This window comes from Schistocerca americana, chromosome 9, assembly GCF_021461395.2.
Source record: "Schistocerca americana isolate TAMUIC-IGC-003095 chromosome 9, iqSchAmer2.1, whole genome shotgun sequence".
Classification (NCBI taxonomy): Eukaryota; Metazoa; Arthropoda; class Insecta; order Orthoptera; family Acrididae; genus Schistocerca; species Schistocerca americana.
In genome coordinates, this window is record NC_060127.1 from 62,489,848 (window position 1) to 62,511,809 (window position 21,962).

At 40.3% G+C, this 21,962-nt stretch overlaps 1 protein-coding gene across 1 annotated transcript in view; it reads right to left on the reverse strand.

Moving 5' to 3' along the window:
- The window catches only part of LOC124550639 (zinc finger protein 436-like), a 53,967-nt gene that overhangs the window by 14,283 nt on the left and 17,722 nt on the right, over window positions 1–21,962 (reverse strand). Inside the window, exons 5-6 of the mRNA XM_047125363.1 lie at window positions 13,486–13,542; window positions 3,962–4,011 (exon numbers count right to left, since the gene is read on the reverse strand). Of these exons, the coding sequence (XP_046981319.1) occupies window positions 3,962–4,011; window positions 13,486–13,542 (107 nt within the window). The remainder of the gene's footprint in view (window positions 1–3,961; window positions 4,012–13,485; window positions 13,543–21,962) is intronic.

The following is a 21,962-nucleotide window of genomic DNA, read 5'->3' on the forward strand; positions in this document are numbered from 1 at the left end:
ATTGCAGCAAATATTCAGACACTCAGGAATAATCCTCTAGCCTCTAGAAGGCAGTTATCATTCATAGGAGAACTTTCAAGACTAATCATTTAGAGATCATGTTGCAGAAGATTGAAAGCAGTACCTATCATTATGTCTTGCACGATGTTTGTGGGGAAAAAAAAAGCTTTACCAATTGACAGGCACTGCTGAGTATGATACTATCATCATATATTTCTCTCTCGCCAAATTAACTGTATTTTTATACCATGGTGACTGCTCCTTGGACAGTGCCATAGACGGAAAGGATATGGTTATTGTTTGGATGTTATATCATTGTATAGTTTGTAATCTTTCATTATAATAATTCTCGTTGGCTTTTTGCGTTTCATGGTTGGAATATTGTTGCCATCAAGACAAAGAAGAGGCAGATGCACGGTATGCATAAACCAGAGAGGATTAACAGGAGAACTAATATCTAGGAGACCAAGAAGAGGGACTTGAGGCCAGGAACATGAACTACATATTGCTTTCATGACTGCGCTTAGTAGCACCTCTTCCAAGGGTAGTCATAGAACCTTTTCAAGCTTATATCTGATTTGAAGTATTCTTTTCAAAAATGTAGATATTTATGTTAAGAAATTATTTTGATGTTGAGTTAGGTCACATTAACAATGAGTTGCAGTGTATGCCAGTGCCGCACTACAATTTAGGTTGTGAAGTGGTATCATCACAATTGTGATAAGAACATTTTATTCCACAATTTTCAGTTGCTTAATTATTTTCTTGAAAGTAGCAAAAATGAGTACACCAGATAGGTCCATTTTTAATAGTCCATTAGCAAATATGCATCACAAGATGTCAACGAAGCAGACAGTGAAGTTGAAAATGTCAGTGACCATGACGATGGTCAACTACACCCTTTAAATGCTAGGGACACAGATGAAATGTTATAATCCGTGATGCTACCATGATTACTGTAGGTGAAATGGCTTCTCATTTTCACTGGAAATGAAAGGCGCAATAGCAAAGATTCGTTAAATTATACTTTTCCTGTCGCACAGAGACTTAATGTGAATATAATTGAATGAAACATTGTGGGCACACAATATGTCACAATTTGGGTGTTTTTATACATGTATTTGTACAGTGTGATACTACACACTGTACCCAGTTTTTATTCCGAAATGTAAAATCCAAAACAAGATGTCAATGTGAGTGAGAATGAAATGAAATAATATGTCATTTATGACAATTTCCAGAACACAGTCAAATAACATATCTCTATTACGCATGCATGGAAATACGTGGTCAGTGAAATTTGAGCAGTACTATGTACTCCACACACTTTTCAGTACTGCAAAGGATAGGGTGCCTGTGTTATCTACTAGCCGCTTTGAGTTTATGCTAGTGTGCAGGCTGCAGTGCACAAGCACAGGTCTACAGCCACTTGCTTTTGATTATATGGTGCAAGGAGAACAGACAACAGCACCTTGGTTTGCTAGAATCACATGACATCACTTCCCAAATGTTTACAGAATAAGATGGAGGTTCTCCTTTGAAAACAAGGCTGCTTGGTGTGCTTGCCTACTGATCCAATTGGCAGAGCAGCTGAAAGATACAGAATAGGGCCCCAGCGTGGGAGTTGGCAAGAACAAAACACAAACAGACAATCAAACAATCCACCAACAGCTGATTATGGTCAACATAACCACAATTATGTTTCAAATAGTGAGTAAGGCCATCGAGATATCGAATCAAGAGCTGCTCAAGACACCAAATGGAGAAACCAAACCCACAGCGTACACCTAGTTGACATCGCCTCAAATGAGGTCAATACCTTGGTCAGCAAGATAAACTTACACAGGTCTCGATAGACCACATTCGATAACCCAAGAAGTGGGCAGGGGCATAAAGTTAATTAAAAACTGATTTATCTAAAAACAAAGATTCTGTAGCTTACCAAATGAAAGCGTTGGTATGTTGATAGAGACAATAAACACACAAACACACACACACACAAATTTCAAGCTTTCACAACCCAAGGTTGCTTCATCAGGGAAGCGGGAAGGAGAGGGAAAGACAAAAGGATGTGGGTTTTAAGGGAGAGGGTAAGGAGTCATTCCAATCCCGGGAGCGGAAAGACTCACCTTAGGGGGAAAAAAGGACAGGTATACACTCACACACATATCCATCTGCACATATATACACACACAGGCAGACATATGTAAATGCAAAATATTAGTTTAAAAACTGATTTATTAGATATGATTGGAGCAGAGATATCAAAGATGAATTATGCCAGGAAGATACAACTTACCATGAAAGGGAAGCTGAAGAAACACTGCAAGTGATAGTTAATGCCCAAACATTCGACTTAAATGTACCTATGGTATTACATACCAGTGCCACAGCTAATGTGATATCTCAGGGACTATTTGATAAATTGCAAAAACCAGGTTACATACCAACACTTCCAGGTCAGAACTGCAAAATACAGATAGCAGTAGGAAGCAAGTCTAAGGAAGCCAAACTGCAAGTATTAATCCCTGTCAAAATTGATAATTTTTCTTTACAATGTATTTTACTAAAGTTGAGAAATCGATAGTTAATTGCCTTATTGGTATGGGCACTTTTAGAACATATCATGCACAAATTGATATAGGAAAAGGGAAATGTCATTTTACAATAAACAACCAACAATTCTAAGCAGATTCGGTTAAAACAAACACCAATAAAATAAACAAGAGTACATCTCAAATATCCACATACAATTATTTTATTCACCTGTCATGTTTTTAAGTACACTGTGGGTTGAATAGAAGAAGATGTGGATCCTAACATCATACACAACAAGGTAAGTGAATTTGTGTATCTGACAGAAGATCAAAAAGAGGGGTTTCAGGAGCTGATCGTCAGATACACACACATTTTTGGGAGACGCCTTCACGTGATAAAAGGATATAAATATAAAATGTAGGTGTACCCCCATGAAACTTCGTGTTTCTCTTCAACTGTGATCAATGTGATCACTGTGTGCGTGTGTGTGTGTCATGTACTTGACAATCCAGGATACGTGTTACAGATGTTCTTTTTGTTAATGAAATGTCTATGTTGCTGATACCTATGGCATTTCCACAGTATGTCGGGGCTTGCCCTGCCTTATTGCCCACAAAAAGACTGCACTCATTTATGATGTCATTTATTACTTGATGTTCGGCATCTGCCTTATCAGCATGCCAGTGCATTAAGCATGAATTTATGTCTGCGAGGATGAATCTCCAGGTCAAGATACCAACTCCGTACACAAACAGAACTAGGAGAAACCCTAGTAGTGGTATATAATGGGGAATACCTTCTGCCCTGCATTTTCCAGTTATTTGAATAATATAGATGCAGGTGTAGAACCTAAAGATACTGTCATGTGTAAGCTGAAGTCTTAGGCAGCAGAACTGTATCCAGCATGAATTTGTCAACTTATAAAAATATTATGATAAATGCTTAAATCAGAGTGGTGTCAATGCAGAGAAATAATATGGATGGGTAGTTTTAAGCTTTTTACAATTTCCATGAACTATCTCATTATTTTATTTGTAGCCAAAAAGTGATAGCTTTTTGGATTTCTCTCACTTCCATAACATATTGACAAAAATTACATCCAGTGGGTAAAGATAATTTTGGACTCAATTTTACAAAAAATCTGCAAGTAATACATCGTTATCCACTGAAACAGTAGTGTACATTCAGATAAATATGGGCCGAGTTAAAGAAGATAAGAATGAGTGAAGACAAGCAAGCAAGAAGAGGGTGGAATTCTAGTAGCAATGACAATATAAGTCACAAGAGACACATACCAAGAGTTCAGTAATGTAAAATGTTGCAAAGATGATCTACACATATTCCCGGACAAGAAAATGGCTGTGAAAGCTCAAACTTAAAAAAAAAAAAAAAAAACAAGAAACTACAAAAAAATGTACAATACCTTTCTAGGTCATTGCTGCAACTTTCCAACCCTGCTTCATTTCTGAGCTCCTGAAACAATCAACATCATTACTGCTACTGCTACTGCTACTGCTACTACTACTACTACTACTACTATTACTAATAATAATAATATAATAATAATACTTTCATTGTTGCTGTAAGGTGGTCAAACATGGACCATTTGCAAAAATGATGAAAACAGTGTTCAAATAGTTGAAAAGACATTTCAAAGAAATGTTGAATTATGTCACTTCTTGCTTCATGTTCCAAAGAACTACATATGGGTAAAATTAGAAGTGAAACTGCTGCTTGACCCAGTCTCAGCAGATTATGTGCATGTTGATTTTAACAAGTACAGAAGAAAGAAGCCAGGCATCTCCTTGGGAAAATCAGTTCAGAGGTGACAGTACAAGCAGGCTTAATAAATTTCTGCTTGTTGTACACTATGATATATGGAAATTTCTGCCTTCCACAAAGACGATATGAAATCAGGGTCTGGGACAAGGAATAAATATTGAGCAGCTTTCATTCCAACCCGTGAAATCCAGATGCACGAGGAATTTGTTTAAGAGGAAGAAGGGAGTTAGTTCTAACAGCGCATATAGGATGTTCAAATAATAATTTAAGAATTTTTTGTGGCTACACAATGAAAGCCACTAAATAAGCCTCAACTTTCAACAGATCAATAGATTCTAAAAATTATTATTGTAACTCCAGAAACAAATGACCCTAACAATTGAGCATGTATGTATCCCAGTAGGGCTGCATCAGTTGCCCCAGAAACCAATACCACTACTATCCACTTGCATCATTTGAACATATCAGCCATATGTTAAAACATACACAAAAATATGGGCTGGCCAGTACTTGCTGCCAAACTCCCATACTGCTCATAAAACACTTATTAATAGACTACAGATTTTGGAATCACATATTCCTTTTCAGGGCATAAATGGGATATGACAGCAGAAATACAGATTGGAGGGAGGGTGGGAGGGGGGCGGGGTTAGCCAGTAACCAGGATTCAGGTTTTCACCTCCTATAAAGGGGCACCTTTTTCTCCTCATAAAACATGGGTTCATACTAAGAGATTTGCCTGCTATCATAAATGTGGCCACAACTTCTTTTCTTCTTCATTCTAATGACTGTCCAGCAGAAAGTGGATTGTTTATGTCTGCAGTTTTTATTCTATCTCTGTTGGGATGTGCTATTTCAGGATTAAGCAATTTCTAAAAATTTTTGGGCCTCATATCTTTCATACCATCAGTAACATAGCTTACCTAAGGGAGCAAAGCTGTTTGCACCATCTATCTGCAAACTACAGAAGCTTTGATCTATGTGGTATCACTTATTAGCTGTTTATATACCATGTTGACTGAGATGAAGAGTCGACACCTCACTTGAATTCACCAAAACAAGCATGGGAAATAACATGAATCATCCTTAACTATAGGTTCACACAGCACAAAATCCAGTAGAGGGCTACATCTCAAACTGATAGCTGACATTTGCTGTTACAAACTCTGAGGAGCAGGACCAGGAAACCCTCCCAACAGAGGACTGCACTCACTGCAGCCACTGGGGGGGGAGGGGAGGGTGATGTCATCTAGTAGTGGATTGCAGATGCTAAAAGTTTTGCAGTCTTTCCATTTTTCCATTGTGTCTCCATGTGCGACACAGTGCCTCCTCTATGTGGTGAGTATTAATCTATCATTTTCACATTATGTCATTCCTTCCTGGACTTTCCATTGTGGAAACAGTAGTAATTCATAAGAAGGGTCACTAATTAAACAGAAGAAAACAGACACCAAACCAGTATAATGTACCTGAAATCTCCATACCACTGTTTGAAATTTCAGCACATCCATTGTAAATTAACACATGCGAGCAAATATTAAACCCAAACTAGCAAACTGAAATATCTGGAAGTCACTCAGCCTAATAGTGAACAAAATGAAACAATCAAGGTTTTTATAACATAAAAAAAAATTGTTTAGAGATCAAAACATTTATCATTAGACAGAATTAATTCAGCCCGAATAGACATATGCATGACAAACACTAATTTTAGGATTAATAAGTTAAAATGAGGAACACGGGAATATGGAAAGAAAGATTATGAGGAAGATATCATGAAACAGAACAACAGATGAAACATTTAATTTAAGTAGTAACAAAGAAGTACACAATCATTTAGAAAAACATTACAGGTGAGATTAGAAACAGAAGACGAATGTTCACAACCACATCCAAAGAATGAGTCCTAGCAGACTAGCAAAGAGAACTGAAAAGGTGATATGTGTGCAGCTGAGTGAAGTGCTGACTCTAACCTAGAACAACTGGTGGGGTAAAAACTGACGAATAAATATCAGTGGGGGACCTCAAAAGCTCCAGTAATGGTGGGTGACTGAAAGGTGATGACACCAAGCGGTGTCGTATGCCTTATGCAGGTCAAAAAAGATTGCAACAAGGTGGTGGTGAGTAGGAAAAGCCTGTCGGATAGCTGTTTCCAACTCAAATGGATAGTCAGTTATGTCTTATCCCCTCCAGAAACAACAATGATAGGAAGACAAAAGATCCCCAAGACTCGAGAACCCAGCATAGTGTAAGGGTAATCATAATTTCAAGCAGCTTACAGAGAACATCAATCAGGCTAATTGGCTGTTAATTGTCAAGAGACAGTGGGTTCTTGCCTGGCTTAGGGACAAATATGATATTTCATCATTGCAAGAGAAAGGTACCTTGAAGCAAAAAGGCAGTTAAAGACCCTGAGGAAATATTGCCTCCAGGAAACATTAAGGTGTTTGATCATCTGATTGTGGAATGTATCATGGCCTGGAGCTATTTCGTGGGACGAAACAAGAGCTTGAAGTAGTTCCAGTCAGTGAAAAGTTCATTGTAGGATTCAGCTTGTTGCTTCTGCAGCAGAAAGGTAGCCGGATAGGAAGAGGACATCGATGCTGTCACAAAGTAGGTTACAAGGTGTTCTGCAAGAACCAATGAATCAGCACAAAGACAACCCTGTAGGACAAGACGTGGAACAGCTGTTGCTCATTGGTGGCCCATAAGATCATGGAGCTTGGCCCATACCTGAGATGAAGAGGCTATGTCCCATGGAGGAGACATAGTGCTGCCAGCATTCCTTCTTACTGGGTTTGCTCAGATAGTGAGCCTTAGTATGAATCATTTGAAAGTGATTAGGTTGATCTGTGAAGGATGTCATTTGAATCACTGCAGGGCTCGTCGGCATTGCTGAATAGCTATTGTGATGTCTTTGCTCTACCACGGCACCAGCCAACTGTGGGTAGGCAACTGTAGAAAGGGGAACAGTAGTTACAGTGATGTGGATGATTGCATCGGAGATGCCTTGTGTAACCTCATGAATACAATCTGATGGATAGACAGTGAATGTAACACCAGGGGCTTACAAAGGCCAGTTGGCACTGAAGTGACCAACATGTTGTCGATCCATTTGGCAGTGGCACAGAAATGACAGGATTACTGTTGTAACTGCGACCAGGACGGTCATGGGGTAGCAATGACGGAAAGCGCGGCGGGACCCCGCGGAGAGGCCCACGAACAACAACACAACGGGAGAGGACGGACACGACCAACGAAGGACAGAGCGAATACAACAAGACCAAACAACGCAGTCACCAGGAAACAAAAACGTCCACTAGTACACAGAACAAGGAAGTGAGTTGTCTAGCGCAAAGTGAGGTGTAAACCGATGTACGCGAGATTAGACTGACTGGCTGAGTGCGAGGCAGGCGCTTAAGTACTCTATCAGGGGCGCCACTATTGGCCGCTGGGACCACATGTTCCGCTGTAGCACCCTCACACTAAAAGTGGGCCAGGACGCGCGCCGCCACGGCTTACGGTGTGATGGTGCAGAGACCTCTATGGGTCTTCGACGTCCGTGACGTCTGGTGCAGATTCAAATTCCGCAGCGCACGGTACCAGAATTACTAGGAAATAGTCACTGTCACAAATATCATCATGTGGTGACCAAAGTAGTAAAGCTACAAGATTAGGGGAAGAGATCACTGTACTGATAGCTGGAAAGGTGTCATGGGCAGCACTGAAGTGGGTGGAAGAACCTTTATTGAGGAGGCAAAGATCATGGTCTGTGAGAAGCTGATAAATTAGAAGTCCCCTACCAGACAAGGTGGTGTGTGATGAAGTTCCCATGCCAGAAAATAAAAGGGGGGGAGTTGTTGGATTAATGTGGTCAATTCAACGTAAGTAAGTGGCCTGCCTGAAGGTACGTAAATGTTGGAAATGGTAATTGCTGACGTCATTTGCACCCGTACTACCATTGCCTCCAACAGGGTATGAAAGGGAATCCTTTCACTGATGACTTCTGTATGAACCAGCATACAGACCTCTCCAGATGCCTTCTTGGCACCAGCACGGTTCTGACAGAATGCACAATAACCATGGAGCATTGGAGAATGCTCATGAGTGAAGCGCATTTCTTGGAGAGCAATGCAAACTGTAGAAGAAAAGGAAATGAGGTGTTGTAGTTTTGGTAGGTGACAATAGTGCTCATTTTAATTGCACTGAATGATCACATGACCTGTGAACACGCTAGGCACGAAGTGGCCAAGAGAGCTGATTACACTGTAGGATCATCGCCTGTCACCAGTGGTGATGGAAACACATCCATGAACATTGGCTCTGAATCCAACTGCATGGGATGATCTGGCACCTCTGCAGGCACTGGAGGAGCCTTGTCCCTATTCTTCTTCTTCTTAACAAAGTGTGGTAGGCGAGGTTCATTCATGGGGGCTATCCGCATTGAGTGTGGAGACAGATGAAGAGCAGCCAGCCATGGAGCTCACAGGCCATGGCTCCTTCAGCATTTGTTTGGCATCAGGCCTCCAGCCCAGAGGTTGCTGGGGACTGGGGTCCTGAGAGGGAGCCTGTCACGGGTAGACGCCAAAGAAGGGGAATGCTACTCCAGCTGTGCTTCCTGAAGACAGTACTGTGGGAACTACGCAAGAGGAGGGTGGTAGGAGATCTAGTCTGGGGAAGGTTGAGGTGGGGAGGGGGGGGGGGGGGGGGGGAGGCATGGTTCTGATGTTAGCATAATTGATCATCATATACACAGGATGTTGGAATTCATATTTCTTCACTGCCTAGGTATATGGCAAGTGATCAATAGATTTGTATTCTTGGATCTTGTGTTCTTTCTTGAAAACTGGGCAAACTGGTGAATGTAGAGGGTCAATTTCAGTGTTGATGGCATACACAGGTGGTGTTCACAAGGGCTACCTTTGTGGAGTGATCATCCACAGTAGCCACATTTAGATCCGTCATGCACCAAGATTACATATGCCCAAAGCATAAAGATCTGAGGCACCTCAAAGGCAGTGGGACATATGATGATGATGATGATGATGATGTTGGGTTTGTGGAGCGCTCAACTGCATGGTCATCAGCGCCCGTACAAAGTCCCAATTTTTACACAGTCCAATTGAGATACTGTCATGAATCATGATGATGAGAATGAAATGATGAAGACAACACAAACACCCAGTCCCCAGGCAGAGAAAATCCCCAACCTGGCCGGGAATCGAACCTGGGACCCTGTGATTCAGAGGCAGCAACACTATCCACTAGACCTGGATCTGCAGACAATGGGACATATGGTTTCACATCACACCTGTACACTATGATCTTAACTTTATCCAGGAGGACATTCCCTTAAAAGGCTAAGATAAAAGTGCTGTTATCTGTATAATTACCCCTCGGCCCTTTTTGTACACTTCTGGTAAAATGTACACCTCGCTGCTGGAGATCAGTCCAGAGCTCTTCATCTGTTTGGAGCATAAGATCCTTGTGGAAGATGATTCCTTGGACCAGGTTCAAAATTCTATGTCGGGGAATGGTCACAGGAATGTCACCTAGATGATTACAAGCCTGAAGACGTGAATATTGGGTAGCAGAGGAAGTTTTGATTAGTAACAAACCATTTCACATTTTCCCCAGAGACTCAACTTATCTATATTTATCTTCAATGTTTTTGGCAAAAAATAAGGGTTTCATTGGAGTAAAAGTATCCTCATCAGTCCCAATACATGCTGTGTATTGGGTGAAGTGTTTCGCTCCCAAATGTCTGGGTTATCCCTCTTCCCATGGTATAGCAGGGAGCCGTATCTCTCTGCATTGAAATAATCTTTCCCTGCCAAGGAGACTGATTGGGCCTTGTGGTCACAAGCAGAAGAGAATTAAATTCTGTTCATCTGCAACTCTTCCACCACGGTACCACCCACTCCGAATGTTGGCTCTCCCCAATAGTGCCACCTAGCCACAGCAAAGGTTATTTGCAAGTAAACTAGTACCTGGAGTTGCTATGCCCCAGCCATGAAGGTCACATCCCACTTGGCTTGCATAGGGAATTTCCATCTCAAGCACCAACAGTGTGATCCCTGCACTGTCAGGGAGCTGCCATCATACAAGTAATTAACAAACCCCCCAATAATGGAATGGCTACCGTGCTGGGTTTTGGGTGTAGTATCTTTACAAGAAAGGAAGGGTGCAAAGAAATGCACAAAAGGTGAAACATATGCCACACTGGGCAACCTTCTCTGCACAATCCAGACTACCATAAATTTGGAAAAGAAGTAACAAATCAAATTCCCAACAAAGAGGCCATCTAGTAAAGAATGAGAAGTTTTAAATGCTGGAAAGAAAGAAACTGAGTGTCCAAAAAATCACAAACCAGATCCAAGTGCAACTCGCACCAAGGAGGCCCTCCAACAGAAAGGCAGAGAGGATAAAAGAATACTAGAAGAACAGACTTGCAGCACAGAGGAGGAAGCAGCAATGCAAGATCTGGCCAAGCGCATACTCACAAAAGATATGTGAGCCCACTGGCCAGTGGGGGTGGGAATCAGACGGAGGGGGGGGGGGGGGGGGGAGTAGCAGCAGTGCAGAGCTATTGATGTTTTCTCCAAAAAATTCTCACAAAATCTTGAAAGAGAACAAAGTCTGTCTCCACTCATTATATCCAAAAGTCGTTGACAAACACATGTGGTAAAGTAACTCATGACTGAATATGCCGAGGCCTGCAGTGACTGTACAAGAGATAGCATAGAATTTTGAAACCGAAAGGTTTTATGGTTCCAATAAATCCAGAATTACATGGGAGCATGAAGACATTTTTTTGAAACATGTGCAGAACGCAAAGCATGAAGGCCCCTTGCACCACCTGATGTCACTCGATCCCAAGGCGGGCTGGAGCTGCTATGAGCTATCAATCACCTTCTACACACGCGTTGTTTGGGCCCCCTCTGATTGGTGCCAGAGGGTGAATCATGGCTATATAAGCAGAAAACTATTCTGGCCTCGGCAGTCAGTGGTTTTACTCCTGAAGATGATGGTGGAAATGGCCACTGAAAGCTCAAGAATTTTATTCAAATTGATGCGGCTTGAAATCTGAGAACATTTTATTCAAAATGAAGCAGTCCAGTTTTCCAATAAACTGGCAGTCTGCAACTAGCAGCAGCTTTGAAGCTGCAAAAATGAAGAAATATGACAATGTGACTGTAGATACCTGTGCCAAGGGACTGTCGAAACATTTTTTAAGGCCAACAACCCACTCCACAAATTTAAAAAAAAACACACACAAGCAAGCAGATCTCGCACTAACACACGTCCGCCAACTCCAGCATCTTGGGGCGGATGCTAGAGTTGGTGGTCATGTGTGCGTGATGTCTGCTTGCTTGCTTGTGTGTGTGTGTGTGTGTGTGTGTGTGTGTGTGTGTGTGTGTTTTACTGACAAAGGCTGTGGCTAAAAGCCATATGTAAGTGTCTTTAAGTCTGCCTGTCTATTCAATAAATTAACTAATTAATTATAATTAATAATAATTAATAAATTAACATACTTTGCTCTAGTACACTTTCCCATTATTTAAAAAAAATCAGATAACTAGTAGAAGAACTGCCCCTTTTTAGGTGCTGGTGATGGTCCACTTGTAGAAACAATGGGGAGACTATCGTGCCTTTAATACAATGAGGGAAAAGTTATTTCATGGAACCACTAGCAGGAAAAAATGTTTCCAAAGTAGCTAACAAGACCACTGACAAAAGAGGCAGTTATAATTTTGCTGTGTTGAGAACTATGGAACAAGCAGAAATTTTTGTTGCAAGTAGACAGGTTTTCAAGACAGCATGCTCAATGCAATGTGATTGTGCAATTTTTGAGGACTATTCAGAAATACAATACACTGGATAATAATGCGAAGCCAATACTGAGTGACACTGTACAGATGCATGAACAAATGTGTTGACTCTTTGAATATAGACATTTGTGATCGTATACATCATGTTCAGTGCTGGGCACACAAACCGAATCTGACTGAGAACGTTTTTGCAAAGGAACTTACAAAATTTAAGACTATCATAAGTATACCAGGAAGAGGAAACATTTATATTTGCAATTTTTGAAGGAAAAGATCACAGTTGCAAGGGTTCTTTCTCTTCCAGCCTTAAAACTGAAACCCATGGGGCTCCATACCCCACACTGCAGGAACTTGATTCAAATATGAAACTGCTTAAAGGAAGTTTCAGTATTGTAGGTGCATTTTTTTTTTTTTTTTTTTGGGGGGTTGGGGGTGGGGGATGAAGCAGATAAGATTCTTTTTAAAAAAGTTGAAGAGACAACAGCTTCACGCAGAAGTTGAGGAGGGACTAAAGTGCACTGGGTTGCATCTTCAGATGAAGTAATCAACTTTCATGGCCACAGATTCATACAAATTGGACTTCAAAGCCTTAGATTCATAAGCCTGAACCTTATTGCTGCAGATATGGCAAGTATCTTGCCTGGAATGATTGGTCTCAGTACTGGAGATACTATTATAGGGTATAAATCTCTTCAGAATTTTTCTGAAAAGCAAATGTCTGTGCAATTAGGGGATGTTGACATAATCAAGTGTCTGCAGGCAACAGCAGCTTATTATCTGCAGTTTGCAGTTGTGGCCCTGAAGGCTATTTGGGTTCTGTGTTAGTTTTATCCTGACACTGGCATTGTAAAGATTAGGTAAAGTGGAGTTTTCTTAAAATGGGGACCCACACTTTTTAGCATATTTACAATTCAATGAAAAATGCTAACTAACATTGGGTTGAAACTTGTTTTCATTATCCTTCTATCAAAGTTTTCATATGGGCCTATCACCTTCTTCCTCTCTGTGATAAACAATGGCCTGTAAGGCTATTATTTATCTTCCATGACAACTTTTGCATTACCCTACACAACTTACAAGTACAGGAAGATTAAGATATTCATCCAGTCACTCACACATCACGTTCTGTTTGTCCAGTCATTAAGCATAGCATTCACAAATGTGAAACAAATGAAGTCGTGCATTAACAGGTGAACTCACACTGCAAGCACCTTCTGTACACAATACAAACAGCCAATTAGGGCTAGTGCTAATCTGCTTACTTACATTATTACTAATGGGAATTAAATCTAGATGACATAGAAGGGAATACTATAAATGAGACTTCACTTGCCTCTTTCGTCACCTTTAGTAAGTCACAGGCATCGATATCTTCTGGAATCTCCAACTGCTGTAAAAGATGATATGCATTTGATTAATTTATTAGTTTCTCCATCTTTACAGAGTGCTAGTGTTTTGGAACTGTATACTTAATAAAAGATCACTCCAGCTGCTGAAGTATTCTTCATTTAGGTTCACAAGCGGTTTCATCTTTAGCATCCAGGTAATTTTCAAGCAGATCTGAAATGCGTGCTCTCTCACTGTGGCGACTCTGCAAGAATTAAGTCATTCAAAGTTTCTCCATCAGCTTTCAGTGTTCTCCAATATAACTTTGTTGATTTGCCCCCGGAAGAAAATAACATGCTGATGGAGAAACAAATTAAATGTATAAACACAAAGAAATTTAAGGCCTTTTGTAAAACAGAATTATTATTCCAAGTCAATAAATGGCAGAGAAGATGCAGCCACAATGAATGAATATCCTATTAGTTTTTCTATGACAGGACAAACTGACAGCTCTCATTATAATATCAACCGCAAGGTTTATCTCAAGCTCAATGACAATGAATGTATGGAGTGGTGTGCTACAAGCAAAATGCTTTTTTAATACCCAGTCCTCTGCAAGACGCAAGCATGTATATTCTCGTGTCAGCTTTTTGGCGGCTCACGTCAGAAACAATAAGTTAGGAGCAACATCATGAATCCATGATGGCCAGCGAGCAAGGAAGTCATACAGCCTTTAAACCATTCTGAAGCAGGTGCCTGCAGCCACTGACAGCCATAAAAGGGACAGACTATGACACACACTCTTCACCAGGAGATGGGAGTACAGAGAACATGTCTCCCAAGACTTTATGGTCACATTGCATATTGCTGTGGTCAGTAAGCTGAGATTTTGTTGTATCAACAAACAGTAAATATTTTTTTGAGCTTGAATAGGCATGCTTCATTGCCTCCACTTTTCAGCAGTGTATGAAGTGACATATGCCTGTAGTATGGTGCAGATAAGCAAAAATTGGAGATCAGTGAAAGAACAGGTTACACAGTATGAATGCTACATATGTTTTAAAAGCAAATGTGAAATCTGTGGTATAGGAACACCAGCATGACTGTAACCAGAGTATAGATTTTAATAACTTACAAGCACTATCCAAAGAACACATTATTTATAAGCGTAAAGTTCGAGAAGCAGTTGAAATCTCTAAGAATGAGAGTAGTTTCAATACAGATGATGTTTGTATTCTTCCACCTTCGTGGATTCCTGCCATCAGGGAAGTAACTGCCAGGACGTGGAAGTGGAAACTGTCAATTTAACCTTCACAGATAAGTTTATCAAAATATCTACCACTATAGAAAAAACTTGATTTATGTATGGACTGAATTTTTTTGTGTTCTTGGCAAAATCTTTTGCTAATGTAGAGCCAGTATTGTGTTCCGTGTTCCTATATTTCCCTGGGATTCCAAAATGAACTTCCCTAAGGTTGACCTCTACAACTATTCTTCAATAAATAATTCATCTCAGTATTCTGCAACCGTGAGTTATTAAACTGACAGTACAACTGCATTCTTTGGAACTTGAATAATTACATTCTTCTTGAAATGGGTAGGTATATTTCACCTGTTTAATATATCTTGCACGTCATGTGGACAAGTTTCCTCGGGCTGGCTCTACCATGAAGCTCAATAATTTTGAGGGAATATCATCTATTGCGCAGGCCTTCTTTTGAATTTGGTCATTCAATACTCTGTAAAATTCTTCTTCAGTAACATATTTGTCATCTAGTTTTCATCTACTTCCTCTCCTCTTTCACAAAATTTTCTTCAAGTTGATTTCGCTTGTAGAGAGTCCTCTATATGTTCCCTTCACCTTTCAACTCTCCTTTCTTCAGTTAATACAGGTTTGTCATCTCAGCTACCGATATTCATATAGTTGCATCTCTTTTCTCCAAAGCTGTCTTTACTCTCCCTACAGGCAGTTCTCTATCTTTCCCCTACATACACATGCTACTACAGACTTACATTTGTCCTGCATTCTTACTTTTTTGATGTCTGTATCCACTTTCACATACCCTGTTTGCAGCATTTTTATATTTTCTCTTTTTTTCAAATAAATACAATATCTCCTGTGTTATCCAAAGATTTCTGCTGCTCCATGTCTTTTTGACTATTTGATGATCCATAGTTTTCACTCTTTCATCTTTAAAATCTTCCCTGTTTCAGTCAAACATTGCCCATAGCAACCCCTGAAACCTCAACATGGTTCTTTAAACTTACCTAAAACATAGAAGTTCATAACCAAAAAATTATTGTCAGAGCCCACATCTGCCCCTGGAAATGTCTTACAGTTTAACATATAGTTTCAAAATCTGTCTTACAATTATATGAGGACTCTGCAGGAGCCATGAACCATGGACCTTGCCGTCAGTGGGGTGGCTTGTGTGCCTCAGCAATACAGATAGCTATACCGTAGGTGCAACCACAAAGGAAGTTCTGTTGTGCGGCCAGACAAATGTGTAGTTCCTGAAGAGGGGCAGCAGCCTTTTCAATAGTTGCAGACTGTTGCCTGGATCACTGACTGATCTGGCCTTGTAATCAGTGAATCTCAGTGGCAAGAGGAACAGGACTTCTGGTCATGTGAACACAGAGTTATAAATATGGAGTAAAATAGGGGTAATGCAGGAATGGGTTTCATAATGAATAAGAAAATAGGAATGTGGGTAAGCTACTACCAACAGCAAAATGAATGCATTTTCATAGTGAAGATAGGCACAAAGCCCATGCCTGCCACAGAAGTACAAGTTTATGTGCCAACTAGATATGTAGATGATGATGAGATTGAAGAAACGTATGATGAGATAAAAGAAATTATTCAGACAGTTAAAGGAGACAAGTATTTAATTGTGATTGGGGGGCTGGAATTCGATAGTAGGAAAAGGAAGAGAAGGAAAAATAGTGGCTCAATACGGACTGGGGAAAAGGAATGAAAGAGGAAGCTGCCAGTAGAATTTTGCTCAAAGCATAATTTAATCATTGCTAAAACTTGCTTTAAGAATCATGAAAGAAGGTTGTACACATGGAAGAGACTTGGGGACACTGAAAGGTTTCAGATTGATTATATGATGGTTAGACAGAGATTTAGAAAGCACATTTTAAATTGTAAGGCATTTCCTGGGGAAAATGTGAACTTTGACCACAATTTATTGGTTATGAGCTGTAGATTAAATCTGAAGAAATTGGAAAAAGGCATAAAATTAAGGAGCTAGGATCTGAAGACGTTGAAAGAACCAGAGATTGCTGAGACTTTCAGATTGATCATTGGTCAATAGCTGACTAGAACAGAGGAAAGGAATACCATAGAAGACGAATGGATAGCTTTGTGGGATAAAATAGTGAAGGCACCAAAGGATCAAATAGGTAAAAAGACAAGGTCTAGTAGAAATCCTTGGATAACACAAGAGATATTGAATTTAATAGATGAAAGGAGAACATTTAAAAATGCAGGAAATGAAGCAGGTGAAATGAAATTCAAACATTTAAAAAATGAGATTGACAGGAAGTGAAAATGGCTAAGCAGAAATGGCTAGAGGACTCATGTAAGGATTTAGAAACATATTTCACTAGGGGGAAAGATAGATACTGCCTACAGGAAAATGTAAAAACCCGTGGGGGTAAAGAGAAGCAGCTGAATGAATATCTAACACTCAGAAGGAACACCAGTGCTAAGCAAAGAAGGAAAGCTGAAAGCTGGAAGGAGTATATAGTGGAGTCTATAGAAGGGGGATGAACTTGAAGGTAATAATATGGAAAAGGAAGTGGGCTTAGATGAAGAGGATATGATATTGGGAGAAGAATTTGAGTGAGCTCTGCAAGATCTAAGTCAAAACATGACCCCAAGGATTTGATATTCTATCAGAACTCCTGATAGCCTTGGGAGAGCCAGCCATGGCAAAGCTCTTCCATCTGGTGTTCACGATGTATGAGACAGATAAAATAACCTCAGCCTTCAAGAAGAACATAGTAATTCCAATTCCAAAGAAAGTAGCTGCGCACAGGTGTGAAAATTACTGAACTGTCAGTTTAATAAGTCATGGTTGCACAACACTAACATGAATTCTTTACAGAAGAATGGAAAAACTTGTGGATTCTGGAGCAATGTAGGAACATGTACCACCATTACACATTGCCCTTCCCATTCCACTCACAAATGGAGCAAAGGGAAAAACCACTACATGCATCCAAACAAGCCCTAATTTCTCTTATCCTATCTTCTTCGTCCTTATGCAAAAAGTACACTTGCCGCAATACAATTGTTCAGCAGTCAGCTGCAACTGCCTATTCTCTAAATTTTCCAAATAATGTTTCAGCAAAAAAATTTTGTCTTCCCTCCAGCCATTCCTATTTGAATTCAAGTCCATAAGACTCATGTTGGTTGAACCTACCAGTAACAAATCTAGCGTAACGCATCTGAATTGCTTCAAAGTCTTCATTTAATTTGACCCGGTGATGATCTGAAACGCTCAAGCAATACATAGGAACAGGTAGCACAAGTGTTCTGTTTGCAGCCTCCTTTATAGATTGGTTTATTGGTTGATTTGAGGAAGGGGACCAAACAGCAAGGTCATCGGTCCCATCAGATTAGGGAAGGAAATCAGCTGTGCCCTCTAAACGGAATCATCCTGGCATTTGCCTGAAGCGATCTACATCTACATCTACATCTATACTCCGCGAGCCACCTTACGGTGTGTGGCGGAGGGTACTTATTGTACCACTATCTGATCCCCCCTTCCCTGTTCCATTCACGAATTGTGCGTGGGAAGAACGACTGCTTGTAAGTCTCCGTATTTGCTCTAATTTCTCGGATCTTTTCGTTGTGATCATTACGCGAGATATATGTGGGCGGTAGTAATATGTTGCCCATCTCTTCCCGGAATGTGCTCTCTCGTAATTTCGATAATAAACCTCTCCGTATTGCGTAACGCCTTTCTTGAAGTGTCCGCCACTGGAGCTTGTTCAGCATCTCCGTAACGCTCTCGCGCTGACTAAATGTCCCCATGACGAATCTCACTGCTTTTCGCTGGATCATGTCTATCTCTTCTATTAATCCAACCTGGTAAGGGTCCCATACTGATGAGCAATACTCAAGAATCGGACGAACAAGCGTTTTGTAAGCTACTTCTTTCGTCGATGAGTCACATTTTCTTAGAATTCTTCCTATGAATCTCAACCTGGCGCCTGCTTTTCCCACTATTTGTTTTATGTGATCATTCCACTTCAGATCGCTCCGGATAGTAACTCCTAAGTATTTTACGGTCGTTACCGCTTCCAATGATTTACCACCTATGGCATAATCGTACTGGAATGGATTTCTGCCCCTATGTATGCGCATTATATTACATTTATCTACGTTTAGGGAAAACTGCCAGCTGTCGCACCATGCATTAATCCTCTGCAGGTCCTCCTGGAGTACGTACGAGTCTTCTGATGTTGCTACTTTCTTGTAGACAACCGTGTCATCTGTAAATAGCCTCACGGAGCTACCGATGTTGTCAACTAAGTCATTTATGTATATTGTAAACAATAAAGGTCCTATCACGCTTCCCTGCGGTACTCCCGAAATTACCTCTACATCTGCAGATTTTGAACCGTTAAGAATGACATGTTGTGTTCTTTCTTCTAGGAAATCCTGAATCCAATCACAAACCTGGTCCGATATTCCGTAAGCTCATATTTTTTTCACTAAACGTAAGTGCGGAACCGTATCAAATGCCTTCCTGAAGTCCAGGAATACGGCATCAATCTGCTTGCCAGTGTCTACGGCACTGTGAATTTCTTGGGCAAATAGGGCGAGCTGAGTTTCACATGATCTCTGTTTGCGGAATCCACGTTGGTTATGATGAAGGAGATTTGTATTATCTAAGAACGTCATAATACGAGAACACAAAACATGTTCCATTATTCTACAACAGATTGACGTAAGCGAAATAGGCCTATAATTATTCGCATCTGATTTATGACCCTTCTTGAAAATGGGAACGACCTGCGCTTTCTTCCAGTCGCTAGGTACTTTACGTTCTTCCAGCGATCTACGATAAATTGCTGATAGAAAGGGGGCAAGTTCTTTAGCATAATCACTGTAGAATCTTAAGGGTATCTCGTCTGGTCCGGATGCTTTTCCGCTACTAAGTGATAGCAGTTGTTTTTCAATTCCGATATCGTTTATTTCAATATTTTCCATTTTGGCGTCCGTGCGACGGCTGAAGTTAGGGACCGTGTTACGATTTTCCGCAGTGAAACAGTTTCGGAACACTGAATTCAGTATTTCTGCCTTTCTTCGGTCGTCCTCTGTTTCGGTGCCATCGTGGTCAACGAGTGACTGAATAGGGGATTTAGATCCGCTTACCGATTTTACATATGACCAACACTTTTTAGGGTTCTTGTTTAGATTGTTTGCCAATGTTTTATGTTCGAATTCGTTGAATGCTTCTCTCATTGCTCTCTTTACGCTCTTTTTCGCTTCGTTCAGCTTTTCCTTATCAGCTATGATCCGACTACTCTTAAACCTATGATGAAGCTTTCTTTGTTTCCGTAGTACCTTTCGTACATGATTGTTATACCACGGTGGATCTTTCCGATTTAGGGAAATCATGAAAAACCTAAACCAGGGTAGCCGGATGTGGGTTTGAACCATTGCTGTCTTTTATATATGAGCTACACTTTTCTAAAACTCTCCCAATAAATAAAAGTTGACCACAAACCTTCCGTGCTACCATCCTTACGTGCTAGTTCCATTTCGTATCGCTTTGCGAGGTTATGCCTCGATATTTAATTGACGTTGCTGTGACAAGCAGCACATTGCTATACTGTATTCAAATATTACAGGATTGTTTTTTTCTATTCCCCTGCATTAATTTACATTTTTCTACATTTAGCGGAAGCTACAATCCCTCAAACCAAATCGAAATTCTACTCACCCCATCTGTCAGATCATTTATGTATCAAGAGAACAAGAGAGGTTCTATAACACTTCCATGTGGCTCTACCAACAAGATCCTTGTCTCTGTTGAAAAGTCTTCAAGCCTCACACATATCTGCAAACCTATCCTGTATGCTTGGACCTTCATTAACAGTTTGCAATTGGGCATTGTATGAAATGCTTTCCAGAAATCTAGGAATATGGAGTCCAGTTATTGCCCTTCATCCATGTTTGCATGACATCTCGAGTTTCACACACAAGCAATACTTTCTAAATCCACGCTGATTTGTGGACAGTTGCTTTTCTGTCTCACAGAAATTAATTATATTGGAACTTGGAGTATGTTCAAGAATTGTGCAGCATACTGATGTTAAGAGGTCTGTAATTTACGGGTCCATCTTCTTTTGATTATTATGTACAGGAGACAAACGCGCTTTTTTCCGATTGCTTGGAACTTTGCGATGGGCAAGAGATTCACAATAAATGCGAGCTAAGTAAGGAACCAGTGCTACAGAGTACTGTCAGTATAACAACAATGGGATTCCATTCGGACCTTGCAATTTATTTGTTTTCCACTCTTTCGGTTGCTTCCCAACACTCCTGTATGAACAATTTAGTAAATGCAAAATTTAAAATTCCATCTTTACTTTTACTGTTTATTACTCCCACTCAAGACTCGTTGATGCCGACGCACCAATTTTTAATAACTTTTTACATTTCTGTGATCTTTTTTGGCCTACGAGTGCAACAATCTCTGCTTCTTCACCATTTTACAAATTTTATTATTAAACCATGTTGTGCTTTTTCCATCTTTAGTCCAGTTATTTGGCACATACTTCTCTACAGCATGATATACAATAAGTTTAAACACTGTCCATAAGTCCTCTGTGTCCATTATATTGTAACTAAGTTGTGTAAATTTAGTGTCAAAGTAGGATGCTAACAACTGCTTATCAACTCTTCCCAGCATAAATACTCTCACATACTTGAGTTTGTTTTTATAAACCTTTATCCACCTGATCACAAATCCTAATCTTCCTCCCACTGCACTACTGTAATCTCCACTACATATAACTTCAGCCTATCCATTTTTCTTTTTAAATTCTCTAACTCGCCACTTGACTGAGGGGCCTAGCATGCACTCTGACCTGCATAATTCCAGTTTTGCTTTCCCCCCAGTAATGGTATCGTCACGAGTAGTTCATCCCCAGGGATCCGAATGAGAGGGCTGACGTCGGCAACATTTGCTTTATGAATTTTGTCACGCTTCAATGACATTACCATCCCAAAGTCAGCTTACTTTGGCTATTTTCATTCAGTCATGTGTTATGGCATCATCTTCTGGGGCAATACACCTGCCGCAAAGAAAATCCTCACGTCGAAATCTTTTTAAACGACTTGAAATACTGACAGTAACATCTCAGTACATATATTCACTGATGTGCTTCATAATAAATAACCCCACTCTGTATGAAACGAATTGCCTACATCATGGACATAACACCAGAAGAAAAGAG